The sequence below is a fragment of the Carettochelys insculpta genome, chromosome 1 (genome assembly GCF_033958435.1).
Source record: "Carettochelys insculpta isolate YL-2023 chromosome 1, ASM3395843v1, whole genome shotgun sequence".
NCBI lineage: Eukaryota > Metazoa > Chordata > Testudines > Carettochelyidae > Carettochelys > Carettochelys insculpta.
The window spans coordinates 13,344,693-13,361,014 of NC_134137.1; the positions used below are offsets into that span (position 1 = coordinate 13,344,693).

The 16,322-nt window shown below is 44.9% G+C and overlaps 1 protein-coding gene across 1 annotated transcript in view; it reads right to left on the reverse strand.

The window, feature by feature from the left end:
- LOC142001577 (disintegrin and metalloproteinase domain-containing protein 20-like) overlaps window positions 1-16,322 on the reverse strand; it is a 106,764-nt gene that overhangs the window by 17,192 nt on the left and 73,250 nt on the right. Inside the window, exons 16-19 of the mRNA XM_074976969.1 lie at window positions 16,005-16,188; window positions 12,761-12,838; window positions 11,005-11,116; window positions 6,207-6,321 (exon numbers count right to left, since the gene is read on the reverse strand). Coding sequence (XP_074833070.1) covers window positions 6,207-6,321; window positions 11,005-11,116; window positions 12,761-12,838; window positions 16,005-16,188 — 489 coding nt within the window. The remainder of the gene's footprint in view (window positions 1-6,206; window positions 6,322-11,004; window positions 11,117-12,760; window positions 12,839-16,004; window positions 16,189-16,322) is intronic.

Here is a 16,322-nt window from a genome sequence, read left to right on the forward strand (position 1 = left end):
CTGTGAGCAGATGGGAATAAGGGGACTTCGAAGTAGGCAGGGTCCTTTCGAAAAGGAGCCCCGTCGGGACGAGCCGTGCGGCGGTGAGCTGCGTCAATTTTGAAGCGCCGCAGCCGCCCGCATGCTAATGAGGCGCTGAATATGCATTTCAGCGCTTCATTAGTAAACTTCAAAATGGCCATTTGCGTGGCCATTTCAAAGTTTGGGGCTAGTGTAGACGTAGCCTCTGATACAGGCCACTATCCAGGAGGAGATCCGCGGAGAGGAGACTGGGTGCCCCTTCATCCTGTCTGCCACTGCAACAAACAACAGCTGGGACTTCCAGAAGGGTTTGGTCCTGTCCATATAGAAGGCCAGTTCCCTCCGGACATCCAAGGTGTGTAGGCTCTGCTCCCAGGGGAGGCATGGGGCTTTGGGTGAAACACCCGTAAGGTGATGTCTTGGTTAATGTGGAAAGGGGAGACCACCTTAGTTGGAAACACCAGGTGGGGTCTCAATCTGACCTTGTCTTTATGGAACACCACATAAAGTGTGTCCACCGTCAGGGCCCTGAGCTCTGACACACTTCTGGCTGAGGTAATGGCCACCAGGAATGCCACTTTGTAGGTAAGGAACAACATAGAACAAGAAGTGAGAGGTTCAAATGGGCAAGCCATCAGCTTAGACAAAATCAAATTAAGGTCCCATGTTGGCAGGGGGGCCCAAACCTGTGGTTTGAGTCTTTCCATTTCCTTCATGAACCTTTTTACCACCAGGTCTGAGAAGACCGAGGACCTCCCAGCCCCTGGGTGAAACGCCGAAATGGCGGCCAAGTGCACTTTTAGGGAGGACAGTGACAGCCCCGTATCGCTTAGGGCCAGCAAGTAGTCTAGGATACATGGTATTGGGGCCTCTCCCGGGAACAACCCCTTTTGGGTGGCCCATATAGTAAAACTTTTCCATTTGGCTACATATGTTACCCTCGCAGAGGGTTTACTGCTGTTAAACAGTACTTCCCTGACAGGTTCGGAGCAGGCCAGCTCAACCGGTCTCAGCCATGGAGCCTCCATGCTGTGAGACTCAGCGCCTGGAGATTGGGATGCCGCAGTCTCCCCTCCTCCTGTGTCAGCAGGTCCGGGCGCAGTGGAAGCACCTTCAGGAAGTGAGTGGACATCTCCAAGAGGGTCGAGTACCAGTGTTGTCGAGCCCAGGCTGGGGCCACCAGGATAACTGATTCATGGTCTGACCGAATTTTCAACAGCGTTCGGTGGATGAGCGGTATCGGTGGGAAGGCGTACAGCCATGGACCCGACCAACGAATGCTGAAGGCCTCTGCCCAAGAGCCTGGACTTCACTTCTGGTAAGAGCAGAACATTCTGCACTTCGCATTGAGATGAGTGGCTAACAGGTCTACCTGGGGACATCCCCGCTTCTGGAAAATTGAATTCAGTACTTCGGTGTGTAATGACCACTTGTGGTCCATGAAGGACCTGCTGAGGCAGTCTGCTATGGAGTTGTGAGCCCCAGGCAGATAGAACGCCCTCAGGAGAATCTGGTGCTGGTTGCAGAAGTCCCAAAGCACGAGGGCCTCAAGACACAGGGGCGACAAGCGTGCACCTCCCTTGTTTGTTTATATAGTACATTGCCGTAATATTGCCCATGCTAACTGTGACACTGTCCCCTCAGTTCGTTCTGAAACACTTCACACGCCAGCCGAACTTCTCTGAGCTCCCACACGTTTATTTGGAGCTGAGCATTGGTCTTGCTCCACAGGGCCTGCGTCTGGCTGTCCCTCAAGTGTGCCCCCCAGCCCAGGTCCGAGGTATCTGTGACCAGGGAGAGGGAGGGTTGCGGGGGATTGCAGGGCACACCCATGCAGACCAACCTGGCTTCTAGCCACCAGTGTAATGCCATTAGCAGTCTTAGGGGGACTGTGACTAACTGGTCTATATTGTCCCTGATAGGTCTGTATACTGAGGCAAGCCACAGCTGAAATGGGCGCATTCGTAACCTGGCATGCTGGACTACGAACGTGCATGCCGCCATGTGGGCCAACCATCTGAGACATCCCCTGGCCCATGTTTGAGAAGACAGGATCCCTTCTTCTTACCTGAAGAGTGCTCCCGTGACTGTCTCCCACCTGAATCCCTTGTAGAGTCTCTGCCCCAGCTTGGCTTCAGTATTGACACACCCAAGCAAGGTACCTAAACTGAGAGGATCTCTACTTTTTCTTCACAATCAGTGACAATGTCCGAAAAGCTTCAACAACGCTGGCTGGCTTACTTCATACCTTAGCTGATATATTCGGGGTGGTCTCCCTGTGAGATGAGTCCAAGGAACCGTGAAGTGCTGCCTCCTTGAACAAACGCTTGAGCCTCACCACTCTTTATTTCTGTGAGTGGGGCTTAATTCTCACCTACAGTCATGTGCACACACTTATATGCACCTGCCCAAACATGCCAAAAAGGGAGAAAAGCACTTACTACAAGTTTGAGATTGCTTCATTAATCATGACTGAGGCTGGGTCTTCTGATGCCAGTAAGCAATGGCGTGTTGCAGGAGAGGAGGCTCAAGCCATCCTGATGGGTACCAGTGAGGGAAAGAGTTCTCTTACAACTGTGCATGAGGAACATTCACATGTGCAAGCACTCTGAGAACAACTAACTATCAGCTCCCTGAGGATAGAGAGTTCTAGGTACAAATCCTAGGGATACAGAGGACAGGATCATCTTAGCAGTAGGGTGAAAGTCTATGAAGTTCTGGGGAGACACAAGAATACAGAAAGAGAGGTATAAATAAGGGCAAAACGTGTTTATTTAAATTACAAAGTGGAATAGAAGAATACAATAAACTGATGGTTAAAAAAAGTAAATTCTCCATGAGTCTCATGTAATTGGGAATTTGTATCACCATCTCAGCAGATTTTCACAAGCTCTTTCAGTGTATGAACTGAGAAGAAATGCATTGCTTTATCAAACTTCTGGAATCTTGCATTTTGCTAAACAAAGAAATCGCTTCCCTTCTAATTTCTAGATTGGCTACTGCTTTTCTTTTTTGAGGCTTTTCTAAGAAACAATAAAATGAGCAAAATGATTAAAGAACAGTTTATATAACTGGCAAACGTTACATTAGCCCACCTACATGTATCCCGCCTACACTCAGGGTCTAGCATCTAGAGTTCTAAGCAGTCATGTCCTTCTGAAGAATCATAAGTTAGTACAACAAGGTCACATTTCCAGTTGTACTTTCATAAAGCCCCTCTCTCAGGCGCTCTGGTTTTCCATGCTACTGATTGATATGGAAACATTATTTGCTAAACCTACCAATTTCTTTGTGAAATGTATTACTGTACCAAAATACTTCAAGAAAGCCTTTTAGAGACTGTAACATTATATAGCTAAGCACTCAAGTCAGGACATTTTCTTTCTTTCTTTAGATTTATAATAAAATCCTCACTATTCATTCAGCTTATCCCTTAGAAAATATTACAAAATTAAAATATAAATAGTCACTCACTTCAGGATTACCTGAGATATAAGCAAACAAGCAAGCAAGCAAATAAATAAATAAAATGACTGATGACAATAAAATACACAGATGCCTCCCAGCCTCAGCCAGTTGCATCCACAGCCTTAACTCTGCCCCTTTTGTGAATGTCTTGGGCTGTTGCTTTGGCTCTTCACATAGTGGTTTTCAAATTTCATAAATCACTATGCATTTTCTCCAGAACAGTGTGTGTGTGTAACACTTTGAAAGCCATTTTGCACTCTTGAGTAGTCACAATGATTTAGAGCCGGGGTGCGCAAACTGGAGGGCATGACGCTTTGTAAGGTGGTCTGCAGAGCGATTGGCCCCAGCTTCTCCTGTTTTGCCAGCCCTCTGCCACTGTGTCAGAGGGTTGCAGCAGAAGCTGTGGGGTGGGGAGGGGAGGAGAAGGGAGCCAATTGTTTTGGGCCTATCAGGGAGAGCCACTGCTGGGCTGGAGTGGTTGGTTCCCAGCAGGGGGGCCTGAGCTGGCTGGAGGTGTCCCAGAAGGGTGCTTGGGCTACCTCATGGCACCACAGCAGGTCTGGCCCCATAGCATTTCCCCCTTCCCCTGGGAGGAACCGCTGCTTGCCCAGGTCTGAGCCCCTGGTGAGCACATGCCCTGACCTGCATTTCTTCTTCACCTCACCCGCCTCTTCCGTCCAGGTTCAAAGGTGAACTCTTCAGATGAACTTCTGAATTCTGGGGCTACACTTATCAAAGACAGGGAGTGGGATAGAGACAAGGAATATGTTCTGCAGGGTATACAAACAGTCTGTTTGCTCTTCTGAAAGGTTTTGTTCTTCGTAGGTAGAATGTGAGTGCACTGCAGACATCTAGCATGTTCATGAGAGCCTCTGTGTTGTTCGACTGGGGTTTGGGGAAGAAAGCAGGTTCATGACAGTGGTGATGAGTAGGCACTTTAGGGTGGAATTTGGGGTGTGGGTGAAGTACAACTTTATCTTTGTGAAACATAGTACAAGGGAGGTCTGTCATTAGAGCTCCCATTTCTCCCACCCTTCGTGCAGATACGATAGCGACTAAGAACGTCCTCTTCACAGATAGGTGGAGAAGTGAGCATGTTGCCATGGGCTCAAATGGCTTTCTCGCAAGGACTGACAATATGAGGTTCAAGTCCATGGTGGTGTAGAGGCTTTAATCAGTATGGCACTGAGTCATCCAGTGATGCGGATGCTATGTGTGCTGGAGGCAGAGGTTCTGATGTTGAGTCTTCCTCCAGATTGTCTGAGCCCTCCTCCTCAGGCTGTGGGGATGGAGCTGGCAATGCATGAGACCTGGGTACATATGGCAGGGGTGGCGTAGGCTGTGGGTGTTGTGTCCTGTAGGCTGCTCAACGGTCCCAATAAGGCCAGTCCATGGTGGCAGTTATTGCTGAGGTTGCCACTGTAAGTGGTTGTTGGTTGATGTCTTGGGTGAAGAATGTTGAGGAGTGTCACATGCAATAGAGCTGTCCTCATCTTTACCCACACTAGCTAGGGGTGAAGCTAAACCCACCGGAGTAGCAAGCATGCTCATGCAGGAAGTGTTAGGAGTATCATCAGTGCCAAACAAGGGAGTGCCCAGTACTGAGGACGCTCGTAGATCCACAGCTGTTAAACAGAGTATAATGACTGAAGAAAGAGGCAACAGTGGTGCTACTGAGGCAGTCCGTACTGCCCGCGGTGGAGCTGGTGCCAGTCACCTCTCCTCTACTATTGGTGTCTATTGTTTGGTGTGTGCCAAGGTCTTGCTGTGTGTTGGTGCCTTACAGCTGGCCCTATCCAGGTCCTTAGCGCCTCTAGCTACCTAGGTGTTGGATGTGCCCAGTGCCTCACAGTCCAGTACCTTGGATTTTGCTGGTACTGGGGTCAATTTTTCCTTGTGGGAGAGATTTCTGCAAGGAGATTGGCTTTGTGAGTCTCAATGGGAGCACTTCTTATCAGAGTGCCCTAGTTTGGAGTCTGAGGGAGAAGCTCTTGATGTGGGTGCTACCCATTCAGAGCTCGCCATTGGTGAAGGTTGCTTGGGTGGTGATGAGTGCCCCAGGTCAGAGGCTGGCCTCATGGATTTTTCCATGAGGAACAGTTTGAGTTGGAGCTCTTGTGCCTTTCATGTTTCGGCAGTGAGCTTTTTACAGTGAGAGCACTTGCTCCTGTAGTGTCCTTCACTGAGACATCAAACACATTGACAGTGTCAGTCCGAAATTGGTACGGACATTCTACAGGCCAGACATCTTTTTAAATCTGGTGAACCAGGCATGGCTGACCAGCAAAGAACAGCAAACAGACAAAAATTATTTTTTTAAACAATGATGAAACTTTACTTATACTATGGCTACTACTAGAAACGTATGAACAAGTAACTATCTAAACTATGAGGGAAAGCGAAGTTGAAGAGGGGAAAACAGGTTGTGACTGGGGCCAATGGCAGCAGAGAAGGAACTGAGGGGTTGTCAGGCTGCATATTTGCGGTAGCCATCATATTCAGTATGTGCTGGCTGCTTTGCATGCCCAGCTCGCTGAGGGGACTACTATCATATTTTCCTGACTACAGGCGCACGGGGAATTGTTAATATCTAGGTGGAGTAATACCTCATATCCCAACCAGTATTCCTTGATAATGTATGGGTAGCTAGGATTAGATGTAAGTGGAAATGTCACAATCTTATCATATAGCATAAGCATGCGTGGAATTTTACTTACCTGCTGAAGGCTTGAGCAATCTGATCTCTTTTATGCACAGCAAAGCCAACAACCAGAAGAAGAAGTATGCTTCCAATTGCTATTCCAATTATGATGACAATGTCACTGCTGGACACTTGGAAAGAAACAGACACAGAACATGACATTTTGTTTTCACTTAAGACTTAGTCATACGCGTGTAACAAACTTTTTCACAGAAACTACGGCTTGTCCCTATATGAGCTGCACATCATCTCACACACCGTTCCCCACTATCTCTTATGCACAAGTATGTATCAATAATAACAAACACAGCCTCCAAACGCATTTTGTCTGCACATGAGATGCCAGCATTACTGCTTAGTTCTGCTGTGCATCCCACCTAAGCAGGGATGCCATGTTCTGGCAACAAGTGTGCACATAGTGTGGTTGGCATGTTGCGTATGGATTTGTGATGCAATATAGCTGACAAAAATGGTTATTGTGGTTTCAGGCTGTGTATGCATAAGAACCATTTCATGGATTAAGGAGGGAGTACTTAATCATGGCTAACTGAAAATGTGTTGTTTTAATGAAATTTGTAATTTACATAAAACTTTGCACTTGTGCATCTGTTGTTATTATTCTGGGACTTCATAGCTGCGTCTACACGTGCACGCTACTTCGAAGTAGCGGCACCAACTTCGAAATAGCGCCCGTCGCGTCTACACGCGTCGGGCGCTATTTCGAAGTTAACTTCGACGTTAGGCGGCGAGACGTCGAAGTCGCTAACCTCATGAGGAGATAGGAATAGCGCCCTACTTCGACGTTCAACGTCGAAGTAGGGACCGTGTAGACGATCCGCGTCCCGCAACATCGAAATTGCTGGGTCCTCCATGGCGGCCATCAGCTGGGGGGTTGAGAGATGCTCTCTCTCCAGCCCCTGCGGGGCTCTATGGTCACCGTGGGCAGCAGCCCTTAGCCCAGGGCTTCTGGCTGCTTCTGCGGCAGCTGGGGATCTATGCTGCAGGCACAGGGTCTGCAACCAGTTGTCAGCTCTGTGTATCTTGTGTTGTTTAGTGCAACTGTGTCTGGGAGGGGCCCTTTAAGGGAGCGGCTTGCTGTTGAGTCCGCCCTGTGACCCTGTCTGCAGCTGTGCCTGGCATCCCTATTTCGATGTGTGCTACTTTGATGTGTAGACGTTCCCTCGCTGCGCCTATTTCGATGTTGGGCTGAGCAACGTCGAAGTTGAACATCGACGTTGCCGGCCCTGGAGGACGTGTAGACGTTATTCATCGAAATAGACTAGTCGCAACATCGAAATAAGCTATTTCGATGTTGGCTGCACGTGTAGACGTAGCCCATGTGTTCCTAGAGCCTCCAAATTGGGGAAGCCACCAGAAACAATTTCATTCAGTTGAGTTTGAAACTCTAGCCATTGGAGATAAATTCAGGGTGGTGCTATCGTCAGTGCTAATTTCACTTTAAACAAAATAGAAAGTTACATACTCTACCCTTCAGAGACTACTCATGAATCTGGGAATCATCCCTGCTGTGTTGGTCTTCTAGAACATATTTCCAGGGTAAACGCAGGGCCGTTGGATAGCTCTCCTGAAGAAAGCAGCAATCCCGTAACCTGACTGCTTTGGCACATAACTGAAAAGAATGAGGTCTCTCTTGTCTGTATACATGCATAGCAGTTTTGCTGTCAATTGCCATACATACTCCCTCGTACATGTGGGAGGAATGAACTGAGGTCCAAACAAACTGTTCTTAATTATAAGACACTAATCTTCAAGCTCTTTTCCGGAAAAATCCACTGATTCTGGATTGTAAATTGAATTATATAGGCTCCCTATTCAGTGCTGGCTGTATTTGGCATTATTGTAACCAAAAGTGAAGGGGGAAGGAATAGTACACCCTCAGAAGACATTTTATCTTTGTCTACCATCAGTGAATTCAGAACATCCAGAAGCATGGTGATAAACATAAGAAGACTGTCACAACTGGGTATGCAAACTAGGGACATCCAAGGCTACACTGGCTGCATTCTGAGATGAGCAAAGGAGGTTATGTAAGTACAAGACGCCATCAAACCATAAGAGCCAGAAAAAAGATTCTGTACTGGCACTCCCATTTCTTGAAATTACGTAGTGGCAGCTGGGTGCCCTGGGCCTTTTTGAATTGCCAGGGTCTGGGGCAACTGCCCCCTTTCCCCTAGTGGTAGGTCTAGGTGAAAATGACAGGTTTAGCAGGAACACTTTGTACTGGAATCAACATCCTGACACCAAAAATGCCGGTATTTTCAGTGACTGTCAAATATAAGCAGGAAAATAAGCATCCTTGGAAATCAGGAGTGGTGAAACAATCTGTCAGTGTAAGGACAGAAACTATGGAGGTCACAGTTAAACTACTAAATCAGGTTTACAATATGGAACCAGAATTTCCAGATGCATTTTTTTATCAATTTTCTGAAATCTAAAATCAGACTGAGAATCCTATTTTTTTTCAATTACAAGAATTATCATGAGTAGAATCCATGATCCCAGATATGTTCAGATAAATCTCCTATAGCATCTACATGGAACAGCTTGTGAAATTCTGTTAGTAGAATAACTTCGAGAAGCAAGTTTCTGACAAGGCAAGGATAGAGGATCTGAAAGGGGAAGAATTTTTAACTGAATGGTACAGCTTGTCACTATATTCTTTAGTATTCCTACATAAAGTGTAATGAAATTATTAATGCCTCCATGGCTATGTCTACACTAGCATTCCCCTTTTGAAAGAGTCATGCAAACGAAGGAAATGGAAAATGCAAATGAGGCACAGCTTTACATATCTGGCACCTCATTTACATATTCTTCTTTTGAAAGAAGAAAAGCAGTGTAGATGCATAAGTCTGGAGGCCTATGAACTTTGGCCCAGAAAAATGGCCTAATGATCACCTCTAAGTTTTTGGGAAATGGAAATAGAGTGTGTAAGGAGGAATTTTGTCCATGACACCATTGGCCAACCACAGGAACATGAACTAACACTGGCTTTTGGAAAGATCATCCACAGACAGTGGCCCACAGGAGTGCCATGGCAACAAACTGATATGTATGATAAAAAGTGTAGATTATTAGTACACTATGCAATAGGAGAAGTGTACCTTAACGTTATTAGGGTGACAAAATACAAACAAGGAAGTGGGGAGAAACCCCTGTATGTTACACATTATAAAAGTTGTGTCCAAGCCTGTGCATGAGAGGAATAAAAAAGTGTTGTCCTCAGGAGATGCCAGGAAGATAATGACCAATATTTAAGGTTTTTCTACAAAGGAGGGAGAGAGTATATGGATGTTCAGCTCCACATTCTGCATTATCGGTAGCCACTTCATTGGGTTTGAATGTTTGTGACTTTGCTAAATGTATGAACTGTTGTAAAGCCTTCTCATATTGCGAGTGTTGCAACTGTGCACATCCCAAATATACAATAATTATAAGAATATTGGGTCTGAATTTGGGACAAGAGTCCGTCAAATCTCAGAGTGATAACTGAGAATTCCTAAGTAACCTATACAGTTAATACATGGTCACAGATCAGGCTATGCTTGAGTATAGTAAGGATTTCAGAATCACACCATTTGGGTATCTTTTAGGCAATGAGTTCCAGGTCCTTTCCAGAATAGTTTCAAGCTATGGTGTAGCCCTGGCCTGCGTCTACGCTGCCCCTCTCAGGGTCAATTTTCATAGAATCATAGAATTACAGAGCTGGAAGGAACCTTAAGAGATCACTGAGTCCACCCCCCTGCTTAAAGCAGGATCAACCCCAACTAAGTCATACCAGCCATGAGTATGTCAAGCTGGGACTTACAAACCTCTAGGGGACAGACTTTTCACCACCTCTCTAGGCAATGCATTCCAGTGCTTCACCACCCTCCTGGTGAAGTAGTGTTTCCTAATATCCAACCTATATCTCTCCCTCTGTAACTTCAGACCATTGCTCCTTGTTCTGCCATCTGTCATGACTGAGAACAGTTTCTCGCCATCCTCTTTAGAGTACCCCTTTAGGAAGTCGAAGGCTGCTATCAGAATACCCCTCAGTCTTCTCTTCCATAAACTAAATAAGCCCAAATCCCTCAGCCTCTCCTCATAGGTCATGCACTCCAGCCCCTTAATCGTTTCCACTGCCCTCCGTTGAATCTGCTCCAGCACATCCACATCCTTTTTATACTGGGTGGCTCAAAACTGAACACAGTACTCCAGATGTGCCCTCACTAGTGCTGAGCAGAGGGGAACAACTTCTCTAGATCTGCTCAAAATGCTCCTCCTAATGCATCCTAATATGCCCTTTGGCCTTCTTGGCTACAAGGGCACACTGTTTACTGATATCCAGCCTTTCATCCACCTAATCCCTTGGCACGCCGTACTGCTGTATAGACACTTGGTCCCCAGCCTATAACAATGCTTGGCATTCTTTCTTCCCAAGTGCAGGACTCTACACTTGTCCTTGAACCACATTAGTTTTTCTGGGGTTTTGTTTCGCGCATCTGCAAAACAGCACTTTCTGGGGTTAAAGTCAACTCCAGAACTACTTGCAAGTGCTGAGGGTTAAAGAAGGTTGACAAGAGAAACACTCTTGTTGACCTTCTTCCGTTTAGACAGCCATAGCAGTCAACCGCAGACAAGTCAATTTTAGCTACACAATTGCAGTAATTAAAATTGTGTATCAGTAGTTGACTGCTATGTCTAGTGTAGCCATACGCTTGATGTGACAAAGACTTGAGCGCCTGCTGCCAGGAGCCCTCTAGAATGCAGGTTTCAGGTTTCTGGCTTTAGACTAAAAACAAGGCACTTACGCGCTGCAGTTGGAGTGGGCCCACTGTCAACACTTCCTCCAAATCCTTTTAATTTACAGTCTGGAGGGGCCCACCCAAAATCACAATGGCAGCTTTTCTTACTGTTGCACACCTGAAATAGAGTAAAGGTAAAAATAACATGAACCAAATGAGTAACTTGATGAAAACACAGCTGTCTTGAGTTGTTCATTCTAAGGCTACATCTACACGGCAGTGCTAGTCCAAAATATTTCAAAATAACTATTTGAAAATATTGTATTTTAAAATAACACGTCCACACACAAAATGCATTTCAAAATAACACCCAGCTATTTTGAAAAAGCATTTCTGGGTCCACAGTGCTATTTTGACATAGTGCCATTGGAGCCCATTCTGACTAATTTTAAAATAGCTCTATTCCACTACAGTGACCCTTGAAATATTAGCATTGGCTATAAACACCTTTTAATTTACTGTGGAGAACTGCTTAATCCAGTAGCTATGGAGAAATATAGCAAATTAAGATAAGAGAACTGGCAGGAGAGAGTGTGTGTGTGGGGGGGTCCTGTCAGTCCAGAGGACTGGGTTCAGCCATAAACTGCCTCATCAGGCTCTAGCCGAGAACTGATAAACAGCAATAGCATGACTTACTCATTCTAGAGCAAAAAACTTAAGCTTTTTAGAGGTTTCTTTTGTCACAGCTTTTTCTTATTCCTCTGCAGTGATGCTAAGACTGGCAGGATTCTTGCAGCCCTGATCCTTTTGTGCGTATTTGTGCAATGCTTATAATTGTGCTGTCACTAAATTATAAATATGTGTACACTGATATTTGCCTTTTGAATACAACCGACACCAAGTTGCCTCTCAATTAATAAAGGAATACTTATGTACAAGCTATGTCATCATGAACCTTACAAAATGTATTGGTAAAATTATTTCCAACAGTACTGCTTTGGCTTCTCAGTTTTCTAGCTTGTCACCCCACCTTGGAATGAGCTGGGTCTGGCTTACAACATCTGACTGCTCCCATACCCATTAGCCTCTGAGGGGACTACTTAACTGGAGTTAGCTGCTTGGGTTCTTACCCCTCCTACTATGTAGCAGTTCACTGTCAGAGAGTTGCAAGATAGTACAAGCAGTGAAGTTGGCCTACAGACACAATGAAATGCACAGCCCTCTAACACCCATCTGTCTTAGCTCCAAGATGCATTAGTGTAATGTACTCCATGTATGGCCAGTCTTGAAGACCTCAGCAAATTTTATCTTGTGCTGTGAGAATGTAACATCTGATTTCTTGTTCTCCACTGATTCCCCAGATGACTGTAAGTGCACCATATAGAAGTCATTTATTAGCAGTAAAATCCCAAACAGGATGAGATCTGGTTATTTTGCAGATCTTTCTGTACCATGTGCCATAGAGGATTTTTAATGAGGTAGCTTTTCAAGATCTTGTCCAACTAAAATAATACATAGTAACAAAGAGGAAGCCGTGCTAGTCTATACACTATCAAAACAAAAAGCAGCCAGGTAGCACTTTAAAGACTAGCAAAATGGTTTTTGCCAGTCTTTAAAGTGCTACTTGATTGCTTTTTGTTTTGATAAAATAATACAATTAGTCTAACATGAAGCACCACTTTTAGGAGGATACATTTAGTGTTCTACTGTGTTCTGCAGGGACTGGACTTGATGACTTCTTGAAACCCCTGCCATTTCTACTAGTCTACGATTCTATGCTATACTCTCGAAATCTGAGTATGCTAAAATTTTTAGTACTTACCCCTCTGTTACTGCATTTTGTGTAATTACAATCATAATTGAGAATACTTAAACTGACGCATGTTCTGTTTATACATATCTGCAAAAAATTCACAAATAAATATAAGTGAGATAATAGATTGGTTATTAAATGTGTAACTAACTGCTTTTTCCAAGCTTCTTGGCACACATACACTCAGGAGTTGCACTTCAACAGGTACACCATGCCAGTTGTACATGCAGCCCATGTGATTTTGGTGGGAGATTTTCAGTAACAGTATTCATTCAGCCCACTCATAAGATCCAGACTCCCTCAGGCCATGTACAGAGGTTATATAGAACCACACTGGCTTAACTGACAACAGGTAGACTTGATGCTGGGATCTCTGGACCTTAGTGCATGAGCTGCTACAGTTTGAGCTGAAAGCCAGCTGGTGCCCAACTGAGGCTGTAGAGGAGACTCATGCGACAACATGTGTTAGTGAACGATGTGCAGTAGGTGTGTGGGTTGCACTGGTGAACTGGAGTGTAATGGAACGTCCAAAGGGAAACACATCTCAAAGAACAGCAGTTACTGCACAAGAGGAGTAGCCTCTCCTTTCAGCAGTGTCCACGGGGATGCTTTAATTTACATAATTCCTGAGTAATATCCCTGAAGTGCTCTCTGGATTTGAGTCCAAACGCTGAAGACAAAACTTCATTGCTACTCGCAGCATGTGATCTGGCTGCACAAACTAAGGCATAGTGGTGGCTGCTGCTCTACAAATTTCAGCCACTCGAACATCTTGCAGTAAAACCCTAGAAGCAGACAGGGGTCTAGCAAGATGGTCTAGAACCTTATGTGATGTTACTGGATTTTTCAATTAAATATGAAAACCATTTCTCTAATCACTGCATTAAGTTTGCACCAAATCTTGTGCTATGTGACGTGTCTAATGAAAGCTGATAAGTCACAGAATCTATTTATGCTACTTTTATATCTGTATCATGTTTGTATGTGAAGTTATAGATATTAGCTGTATAATGGTAGTCCATTGATCCGATGATGACAAATCTGTGCAGATCATCTGTTATTGGTCTCATGGTGTGCCCTCTGGTGACGGTATAAGCCAGTTCTAGAGGTGCACATTTTGCCGCAGATAGTGCATGGGAAGTTTGCAATCTGTGGGTTGTGCACTGCTGATGCTCTGTGACGTCGTTCACGTGCCTCTTGTAGATGCCGGCAGCAGTCTTCCTCAAAGGTAATGCAGGTATTTCTGACTGTTGCACGCCACTGTGTTCTGTCACTGGTGGCATCCTCAAGGTCCCTAGGTTTGATACTGCTGCACTGCAGATTGGCTTTGATGGTATCCTTGTAGCATTTCCATGGACGACCTATACGCCGGATGCCCTGGGAGAGTTCACCATACAGAAGCTGGCAAGGGATTCTGTTGGCATCCATGCGGCTGACATGACCAGTCCAACGTGGTTGTGACTTCATAATTATCATTTCGATGCTTGTCATCTGGGCTCTCTCGAGGACCTCAAGATTGGGCACTTTGTCTTGCCAGCTGACCTTCATGATGTTACGGAGGCAGCGCACATGGAATGCTTTGGGCTGCTTGATGTGATGCCTATATAGTGTCCATGTTTCGCGCCCGTACAAAAGAGATGAGAGAACAACAGCTCTGTACACAAGCAGTTTTGTTGACATTCAGATGTTATTGGCTGTATACCTGTATTATAAATGTTGTAGAACTACAGATCACCAAAGAAGGCATGGTCTCCTCCCAACGAGGAAGATGGGCTAAAACAAAGACTCAGACTTCAGTACACTTCTCAGGAATTTGGTGTCCTCTGAGAAGTGGCCAATGGCAGAGCACTGCAACAGATAACCTGATCAGGTGACTCTCCATTACCTATGTGAGGAAGAAAGTGTTTTTCCCTCCAAAGGGCAAGTCTATAAAGATGGCCCTGGCAGCGGACATCTTGTGTTTCCGTCCTCCTGAACTAAGCCTGCAGGGACTAGCAACCTGTCCTTCCGGGGATGTATTTTCACAGACACTCAAGACAGTAGCTTGTACCATCAGCTGTACCGTGCATCAATAGCTTTAACTGATGTATGTAATCTACCACTTTAATGATTTTTCTCCCTCACTCTATTTTCTTTCTTTCTTTCTTACGAAACCTTTAGATTGTGGATTCTAAATAAATACCTACACTAAATTAATCTAGGTCACCCTAAAGCTAAATTTTGGGCAACACTAGAAACTGACATGCTAGATGTGCCCTCTCAAACCAAGATGGCTGAGAAAGAACTGAGACTGTTTGCTCACACAGCTGTGTATAGCCTCAGAACGGGACATGACGTCTGCAGCGCATGTGAGGACAGAACAAGTCCTAGTAGTGAAAATGTCTGACAAAAGGCACATGGGGTACATCTGATAAGGAGCACCCACAAGGCCAGTAACTGAAGAAGAAGTGATGAAAACTTCCCATGTTCCATTTTAACAGCAGACCTTAAAACACAAGTGCAATAGATCTTGAAAGCTTTTGTCAATTCAGCTATGATATCACTGATATTCAGAGAGGAATCAGTGGACTTTCTTAGTTAACCTGCAAAGATGAGCACTGTGTGTCTAGGAGACTCAACTGTGCAGATAACCTCAGGAATCAAAATATAGCGACACTGGATGTATAAGTAGCTAATTAGATGGAAAATTAGTCTGTATATCCAACCAGTGGAAGAATAAAACAGGGGACCAGTCATCCCATCTTTACGTGTAATGGAACAGACAGACCCCAGGGCTGTGGCGACACTATCTCTCACTTTCGGAAGATGCATGTAAATTATGACAGTTTGAAAATGCAAATGAGGTGCTGATATGAATATTTAGCACCTCGTTTGCATAATGCAGGCCAGTTGGCCCATTGAAAGTGCTGATTTCAGACTAAAAAATAACCCTGTAGCTGGGGTTCCTTTGAAAGGGTGCCCCGATTTCAAAAGCACCCTTCTTCCCCAAAAAATGAGAATTGTGACACTGACCATTAATTTCCATTTCTCCATCCACCATACTGAATGGAACAGAACATTTACTGATCCTTGAAAAAAGTTAAGATGGTTTTCTTTGGCTGCTTGTGGGTGAAAAATGGGCTGTCCTTAAACCGATCTTTAAAGCTGTTCAAGAAGGGAGAGAAAGGACACCTGGACATGGAAAAGGAGTTCCAGCCTTCCTTCACATGTCATTCCACCCCATTCACCAATCTAACTATGCTCATGACAGTACCTTGTTATCACCACATGCTGTGCCATCTCCCACTGAGCCAACATCCACCATGTCGCTGCCAGCGTGAAATTCCGTACCCCAACACAAATTATTATCAACTGGAGTTTGAACGATGGACCCAAGATTTTTCCTCTGAGGTAGTTTTTTAACATTAACACACTGCACTCTTCCACATAAGACATCTCTGTAAACAAACAAACAAAAATAAATCAGTTGCTTAAAAAGTTTGTGCAGGATTTGAAGAACTCTGTATGAGCGTTGTTGTTCATCTTACTAATAAAACAAAAAAATCTCTCCCTTAAATTCTTCCCTACATCC